We start from the raw sequence: 8,681 nt of genomic DNA on the forward strand, positions 1-8,681 counted from the left end.
CCGACTCAGAGACTGGTCCTTCTAGCCCTGACTCAGAGACTGGTCCTTCTAGCCCTGACTCAGAGACCGGTCCTTCTAGCCCTGACTCGGAGACTGGTCTTTCTAGCCCCGACTCATAGACTGGTCCTTCTAGCCCTGACTCAGAGACTGGTCCTTCTAGCCTTGACTCAGAGACTGGTCCTTCTAGCCCTGACTCAGACTGGTCCTTCTAGCATTGACTCAGAGACCGGTCCTTCTAGCCTTGACTCAGAGACGGGTCCTTCTAGCCCTGACTCAGAGACTGGTCCTGACTCACAGGCAGATAATCAAAGGTGAGTCTCTCCCAATGTCCTGGGTTCTGAGATTAATGAAAAACTCAGTGTATGAGTTTTCTATCTTGTTTGAGAACTATTTCCTATGTTTGCATGTCCCAAAGTGATGCTATACTACTACACAGATGTCTTGTTTTATAAGTAAACGTGATCGGTTAGTGTCTCCTCACCCTGAGGTTCTCCAGTAGAGGGTTGAACTTGTTGAGTCCGACCCAGTTGGACGGGTCTACTGGCTCCTTGTACAGCAGCGAGTCTTTCATTTCCTCTCTCTGTTTCTCTGTGTAGTTCATTGGCTGGGGAGGAAGAGGAATCAGAACAGGAGTCAGTCAGTCAAACCATATTCAAACGACCCGATGCTTTTGTAAGTACCCTTACGAACAACCCAGAAGAGGATGAAGAGTAGTCAGTCCAAAACATAAAATGTTCATAGTTACAGTTACAGTTACATATTGGTATCTATCTCCATACGTTTGAATATATATGTTCAAATATCTTTGGCCAAGGCTTCGGCATAGAATTGAGAAACAGAAATAAAAAACTATCCACCAGCCAACCATTCCATAAACCAACCGACCAAACAACCAGCCAACCATTCCATCACCAACCAACCTTTCTATCAACAAACCGACCATTTGATCAACCAACAAAACAACCATCCAACCAACCATTCCATCAACCAACCAACCATTCCATCAACCAACCAGCATACCATTCCACCACCAACCAAACTTTCCATCACCAACCAACCATTCCATTAACCAACAAACCATTCCATTAACCAACAAACCATTCCATCCACCAACCAACCATTCCAACAAACAACCAACCATTCGATTAATCAACCAACCAACCACTCCATCAACCAACCAACCATTCCATCCACCAACCAACCATTCCATCAACCAACAAACCATTCCATCAACCAACAAACCATTCCATCCACCAACCAACCATTCCAACAAACAATCAACCATTCGATTACCGAACAACCAATCCATGCCATGCAACTGGCAACCAACCATTCCATCCACCAACCAACCATTCCATCAACCAACCATTTCCATCATCCAACCAACATTCCATCATGCAGCCAACCATTCCATCACCCAACCAACCATTCCATCCACCACCAACCATTCCATCAACCAGCCAACCATTCATCCATCAACATCCATTCACAAACCAAGCCCACAACCAACCTTCCACACCAACCAACCATTCCACAAACCATTCACAACCATTAACATTCAAACCAAACAACCTTCCATCCACCACCAACATTCATACCATTACCAACCAACCATTCTCGCCACACAGCCACCATTCAAACCATTCCCATCAACCCACCACCAACCTTTCCATCAGCCCAGCCAACCAACCATTCCATCAACAACCAACCTTCCTTCACCAACCGAACACGCATCCAACCAGACCATTCCATCAACCAAACATTCCATCCACTAACCAACCATTCCCATCACCAAACACCACTTCCATCCAACCACCAACCATTTCCCATCACCACCAAGCCATAGCCAGACCATTCTGCAGAACTGCAAAGCTTTCGCCAGCCAAACCATTCCATCAACCAAGCCAACCATTCCACCCACCAACCAACCATTCCATCACCGAACGCAACCATTCCTGCACCGGCACCAACCATCACCACACACTTTCCATCAGCCAGCCCAGAACCAATTCCATCAACCCAACCAACCATTCCATCAAACCAACCTCCAGACGCAACACATTCTCAGTCGCATCGCGCCAACCTTCCATCAACAGCAAACAACCATTCCATCAAACCAGAACTCCAACCACAACCATTCCATCAACCCAGCCACAACCATTCCAATCAATCCAGCCAACCATTCCATCAACGCAGAACAACCATTCATCAACAACCACCAACCATTCCTAATCCAAACCAACAGCGTTCTATCAACCAGCCAACCATTCTGTCAACCAAGCAACATCCCAGCCAATGATTCATCCAACCAACCTTTTCATTCAGCAGCCAGCGAACCAAACATCCCTCAACTAACGCAACAACCATTTCCATCAACCAACCTCCAACCAACCATTCCATCATCAGCCAACCATTCATCAACCAAACAACCATTCCATCAACCAACCAAACCAACCATACTCCATCAACCACTTCCAACCAACCAATTCCATCATCCAGCCAACGCATTGCCATCAACCAAACAACCATTTCATCAACCAACCACCAAACCATTCTATCAACCAACCAGCCATTCTATCACAGCCAACCATGTCTGTCCAACCAACCAACCATTCATACCAGCCAGCCAACCATTCCATCCAATCCACCAACCTTTCCATCAACCACCAACAAACCATTCCATTAACCAACCACCAACACGCAACACACATTCCTCAACCAACCACATTTTCCATCAACCAACCAACCATCCATAACAACCAACCAACCAACAAACAACCTTGCCACAACAACCAACCTTTCCATCAGCGCAACCAACCATTCCATCAACCACCACCAACCAACCATTCATCATCAACCACACCATTCTATCACCACCACCATTATAGCAGCCAGCCAACCATTCTATCAACCAGCCAGCCAGCCAACCATTCCATCAACACAACCAACCTTTCCATCAACACCAACCATTTCTATCAACCAGACAACCATTCCATCACCACAACCTTTCCATCAACCAACCAATCCATTAACCAACCAAACCAACCAACCAACAACCATTCCATCCATCAACAACCTTTCACAGACCAACCAACCATTCCATTAACCAACCAACCAACCACCAACAGCATTCCATCAACCAACCAACCCACGCAACCAACCATTTCCATCAGCCAACCAACCAACCATTCATGACCGAATCATTCTATCAACCAACCAACCATTCATCAACCAATCAACAACCATTCTATCAGCGCCAACCATTCTGTCAACCAACTAACGCATTCCTATCAATCCAGCCAACCATTCCATCAACCAACCAACCATTCCATCCATCAACCAACCATTCCATCAACCAACCATTCCATTAACCAACCAACCAACCAACCAACCAACAAACCATTCATCAACCAACCAACCTTTCCATCAATCAACCAACCATTCCATCAACCAACCAACCAACCAACCAACCAACCAAGCATTCCATCAACAAACCAACCACCAACCAACCATTTCATCAGCCAACCAACCATTCCGTCACCAACCAACCAACCAACTTTCTACCCACCGAATTGCCCTACTCACCATGGAGCAGTTCTTGGAGTAAGAGGCAGGTTGTATAGATTCCAGCTGGTACAACATCTTACAGACGATGATAACACAGGTCCAGACTGTGCAGATACTGGAGGCTAGGGGTCTGAACTGACTGAAGGGCAGAGCGAAGGCCCAGCAAGCCATGAATACATAGTTGAACAAGGACACCTGCCAGAGAGGAGAAACAGTTACGTTTAGTGTCAGTATCACGACTAGCTTTATTAAAAGATCACTACTAAAAACACAAACTTACAAGAGTGGACAAGGACTGTTATTAGGATCAACTGAAACAGAGATGGTTTGGGTGATACGTAGCTAGTCATTCAATTGTTAGTGTAATGCCTAGGCGGTAGCTCAGCCTTGCCACAGTTTTGTGGCAAGCAGGGCAGCTGGGCTCAAAACCCCAGCCCTTACCTCCTTAACAGAGACCAGTATGATATACGAAGAGACGATCTTGATGATGTGTATCTCTAGGAGCCACCAGATGAAGAGCTGCAGCTTGTGGAAATATTCCAGGAACTTGAGGAACAGCACAGTCAGACGGTCCACCACCAGGTGCCACTTATTCTTTAGGTCTGACAGGAACAGGACGAGACAGGAAGCAATCTGTCAGTCACTCAGTCAGTCTGCCAATCAGTCAGTCAATTTTATCAGTCAGAAGTCAGTCAGTCAGTCAGCCAGTTAATCAGTCAGTCAATAAGTCAGTCAACCAGTATTCAGTCAATCAGTAAGCTAGTCAGTCAGTCAGTCAGACAACCAGTCAGACAACCAGTCAGCCAGTCAGTCAGCCAGTTGGTCAATCAGTCTATTAGTCAACCAGTTATCCAATCAGTCAGTCAATCAGTCAGTCAGCCAGTCAATCAGTCAGCCAGTCAATCAGTCAGCCAGTCTACCAGTCACCAGTCTACCAGTCACTCAGTTATCCAGTCAATCAGTCAGCCAGTCAATCAGTCAGCCAGTTATCCAATCAGTCAGTCAGCCAGTCAATCAGTCAGAATATCAGTCAGCCAGTCAGCCAAACAGTCAGTCAGTCAATTAATCAGCTAGTCAGCAAGTCAATCAGTCAGCCAGTCAATCAATCAATCAAATTCCCACACACACAAAATAATATATACTTATTTTGACAATTTTTTATATCTTTGGAAGAGTACTAGAATCTCTGTATATCTTATATTTGTCATATTTGTGTATATAAGTGTGTATTAATATGAATATGTGTGTGTGAATTGGAAATTCGATTTTTTAAATATCCCAACTCCCCCGAAGACAGCCTCGAAGAGTGCTTGGAGAGTTTTCACCTTGTCGGCAAACAAACAACCTTTTGGTTACTGGCCCAAAACTCTACCTACCGCCCGCTAGGCTACCTGCCTTCCCACTAGGCTACCTGCCAGCCCGCTAGGCTACCTGCCAGCCCGCTAGGCTACCTGCCAGCCCGCTAGGCTACCTGCCGTCCTGCTAGTCTACCTGCCTTCCCGCTAGGCTACCTGCCGCCCCGCTAGTCTACCTGCCGCCCGCTAGTCTACCTGCCAGCCCCGCTATAGTCCCACTGCGCCCCGCTAGTCTACCTGCCGCCACTGCTTAGTCTACCTGCCCCCTCCCTGGCTAGTCTACCTGCCTTCCCGCTAGTCTACCTGCCTCCCCGCTAGCTTACCTGCCTCCCCGCTAGGCTCGTGCCGCCACGCTAGCCTACCTCCCTCCCCGCTAGGCTACCTGCTCCCCGCTAGTCTAGCCTGCCGGTCCGCTAGTCTACCTGCGGTCTCCGCTAGTCTACCTGCCGCCCTGACGGTAATTCTGTGTACCTGAGGTAGTGTTTTCTGTGGAGGGATCTGGCTCAAGTTCCCACACTGCAGTGGCCACTCTCCCCGACCCTGCATTGGATTCAAACGACTTATGGAACGATTGATGCAACTCGAAAGACTTTCCGAATGACTGATGCAGGTCTATAGACTGACGGAGTCCTCCTTTCTGCTTCATCCCTCCATCTTTCTCTCCCATCACCACCACCAGGGTTCCCTCCTTCTCTTTCTCCTTCTTCTTCTCTTTCTTGTTTCTGCTCGTATCCTCCTTCTCCCAGAGGAGATGCTGAGCATGGTGATGTCAGCCAGGCTTCCATCCTGGTGTCCAGTCTGGGAGATGGTGTTTAGATTTATGAGAGACATAGACACACCCACACACACACACACACACACACACACACCACACACACACACACACACCAAGCAGACCACCCAAGCAGACACACACACACACACCACACACACACAACACACACACACACACACACACACAACACACACACACACCACACACACACACACAACACACAACACAACCACACACACCACACACACACACACAGACACACCACGCACACTAGGGTTGGGCGATATCGACCATCGTCCTATCGTGATTATGTACCCATTAAAACATAGTGATACAGTATACGACGCTATCATCTTATTGGCCAACCCCAACACGTTTAAAAACAAATAATAACTGCAGTTGGGCGATAGCGCGACATAGAATGCAACTGAACGAATCATGAGGAAATAAAATGAAAGCCTGAAAGTATGAATGCCTGGCAGAAAGCCTGGCAGAAAGCCTGGCAGAAAGTGTGTGTGTGTGTGTGTGTGTGTGTGGTGTGTGTGGTGTGTGTGTGTGTGGTGTGTGTGGTGTGTGTGTGGTGTGTGTGTGTGTGTGTGTGTGTGTGTGTGTGTGTGGTGTGTGTGTGTGTGTGTGTGTGTGTGTGTGGTGTGTGTGTGTGTGTGTGTGTGTGTGTGTGTGTGTGTGTGTGTGTGACTGTCTGATGAGGAACAGGCTGTCCTGCCGTAGTGAGGTTATAGGACTACATCATGACGGAACACTGAACCTCCAGCTGTACCCCCTCTAGCACCAGGGTCAGCGCACTCCAGCTGTACCCCCTTTAGCACCAGGGTCAACGAACTCTCAAATGTTGTGTTTTGCCATCATTGTAATCGTGCCACACACACACTATACGATACATTTATTAAACATAAGAATGAGTGTGAGTTTTTGTGACAACCCGGCTCYTGYGAAGTGACAAAGAGCTCTTATAGGACCAGGGCACAAATAATAATATAACAATAATCAATAATTTTGCTCTTTATTTAACCATCTTACATATAAAACCTTATTTGTTCATCGAAAATTGTGAATAACTCACCACAGGTTAATGAGAAGGGTGTGCTTGAAAGGATGCACATAACTCTGCAATGTTGGGTTGTATTGGAGAGAGTCTCAGTCTTAAATCATTTTCCACACACAGTCTGTGCCTGTATTTAGTTTTCATGCTAGTGAGGGCTGAGAATCCACTCTCACATAGGTACGTGGTTGCAAAGGGCATCAGTGTCTTAACAGCGTGATTTTCCAAGGCAAGAAACTCTGAGCGCAGCCCTAACCAGAAATCTGGCAGTGGCTTCTGATTCAATTACATTTTCACAGAACCGCTTGTTGCAATTTTGATGAGGCTCGGTAAGTGGACTGGAGGCAGGGCATGAAAGGGATAACGAATCCAGTTGTTTGTGTCATCCGTTTTGGGAAAGTACCTGCGTAATTGCGCACCCAGCTCACTCAGGTCCTTCGCTATATCACATTTGACATTGTCCGTAAGCTTGAGTTAATTTGCACACAAAAAATCATACAATGATGGAAGACATGTGTGTTGTCCTTGTTAATGCAGACAGAGAAGAGCTCCATCTTCTTATTCATAGCCTCAATTTTGTGACATTGAATATAGTTGTGGAGAGTCCCTGTAATCCCAGATTCAGATCATTCAGGCGAGAAAATACATCACCCAGATAGGCCAGTCGTATGAGAAACTCGTCATCATGCAAGCGGTCAGACAAGTGAAAATGATGGTCAGTAAAGAAAACTTTAAGCTCGTCTCTCAATTCAAAAACCGTGTCAATACTTTGCCTCTTGATAACCAGCGCACTTCTGTATGTTGTAAAAGCGTTACATGGTCGCTGCCCATATCATTGCATAATGCAGACAATACACGAGAGTTCAGGGGCCTTGCTTTAACAAAGTTAACCATTGTCACGGTCGTGTCCAAAACGTCTTTCAAGCTGTCAGGCATTCCCTTGGCAGCAAGAGCCTCTRGGTGGATGCTGCAGTGTACCCAAGTGGCGTCGGGAGCAACTGCTTGCACGTACGTTACCCCTCCACTGTGTCTCCCTGTCATGGCTTTTGCGCCATCAGTACAGATACCAACATGAGAAGCAGCTACGTTTGGCAACATACGGACCGTTAGGGGAATTCCCGCGAGAGAGTAACGGTTAATGTGATTGGATGTTAATTATTTGACGAGGCTTCCTGTATATGACATTGTGTTGTTATTTCGCTGAACACCAGATGGTTTAATTTTATTTTGGCAGTGAAACGAGGCGACTCAGGAGAGAGAAAAAACCTCACCCAAATGTATCGACCCGTTGGAAAATGTAAACGGACTGTTTGAAAATGTAAACAGACTGTTTGAAAATGTGAAGCAAAAAATAAACGTTTTCAAATGTTTTTATTTGGCGTACCCCCGACGGCATTCAGTGTACCCCAGAATACCTGGTCTAAATTCAAAGGTTGAGGCTGGAGTCTAAACTAATCGAATGTCCTTCTGCGTACTGTCCTTCTGTGTACTGTCCTTCTGTCCTGCTGTGTACTGTCCTTCTGTGTACTGTCCTGCTGTTTACTGTCCTGCTGTGTACTGTCCTGTTGTGTACTGTCCTTCTGTCCTGCTGTGTACTGTCCTTCTGTGTACTGTCTTTCTGTCCTGCTGTTTACTGTCCTGCTGCGTACTGTCCTGCTGCGTACTGTCCTGCTGTGTACTGTCCTGCTGACAGAACAGCAGGACAGTACGCAGCAGGACATAACGCAGCAGGACAGTAAAGCAGCAGAGACAGTACGCAGCAGGACAGTACGCAGCCAGGACAGTAGCGACAGTACGAGCAGGAACAGTACGCAGCAGGACAGTAAACAGCAGGACATACCGCAGGACAGTACGCAGGACACGACACACAGGACAGTACGCAGCAGGACAGTACGCAGCAGGACTTACCAGCAGGGACAGTACG

At 46.9% G+C, this 8,681-nt stretch overlaps 1 protein-coding gene across 1 annotated transcript in view; it reads right to left on the reverse strand.

The window, feature by feature from the left end:
* LOC112074944 (piezo-type mechanosensitive ion channel component 2-like) overlaps positions 1-8,681 on the reverse strand; it is a 76,529-nt gene that overhangs the window by 59,400 nt on the left and 8,448 nt on the right. Inside the window, 5 exon segments of the mRNA XM_070440722.1 lie at positions 482-604; positions 3,586-3,762; positions 4,009-4,169; positions 5,394-5,443; positions 5,495-5,658. Of these exon segments, the coding sequence (XP_070296823.1) occupies positions 482-604; positions 3,586-3,762; positions 4,009-4,169; positions 5,394-5,443; positions 5,495-5,658 (675 nt within the window).

The sequence above is a fragment of the Salvelinus sp. IW2-2015 genome, unplaced genomic scaffold (genome assembly GCF_002910315.2).
Source record: "Salvelinus sp. IW2-2015 unplaced genomic scaffold, ASM291031v2 Un_scaffold2888, whole genome shotgun sequence".
Lineage (NCBI taxonomy): Eukaryota > Metazoa > Chordata > Actinopteri > Salmoniformes > Salmonidae > Salvelinus > Salvelinus sp. IW2-2015.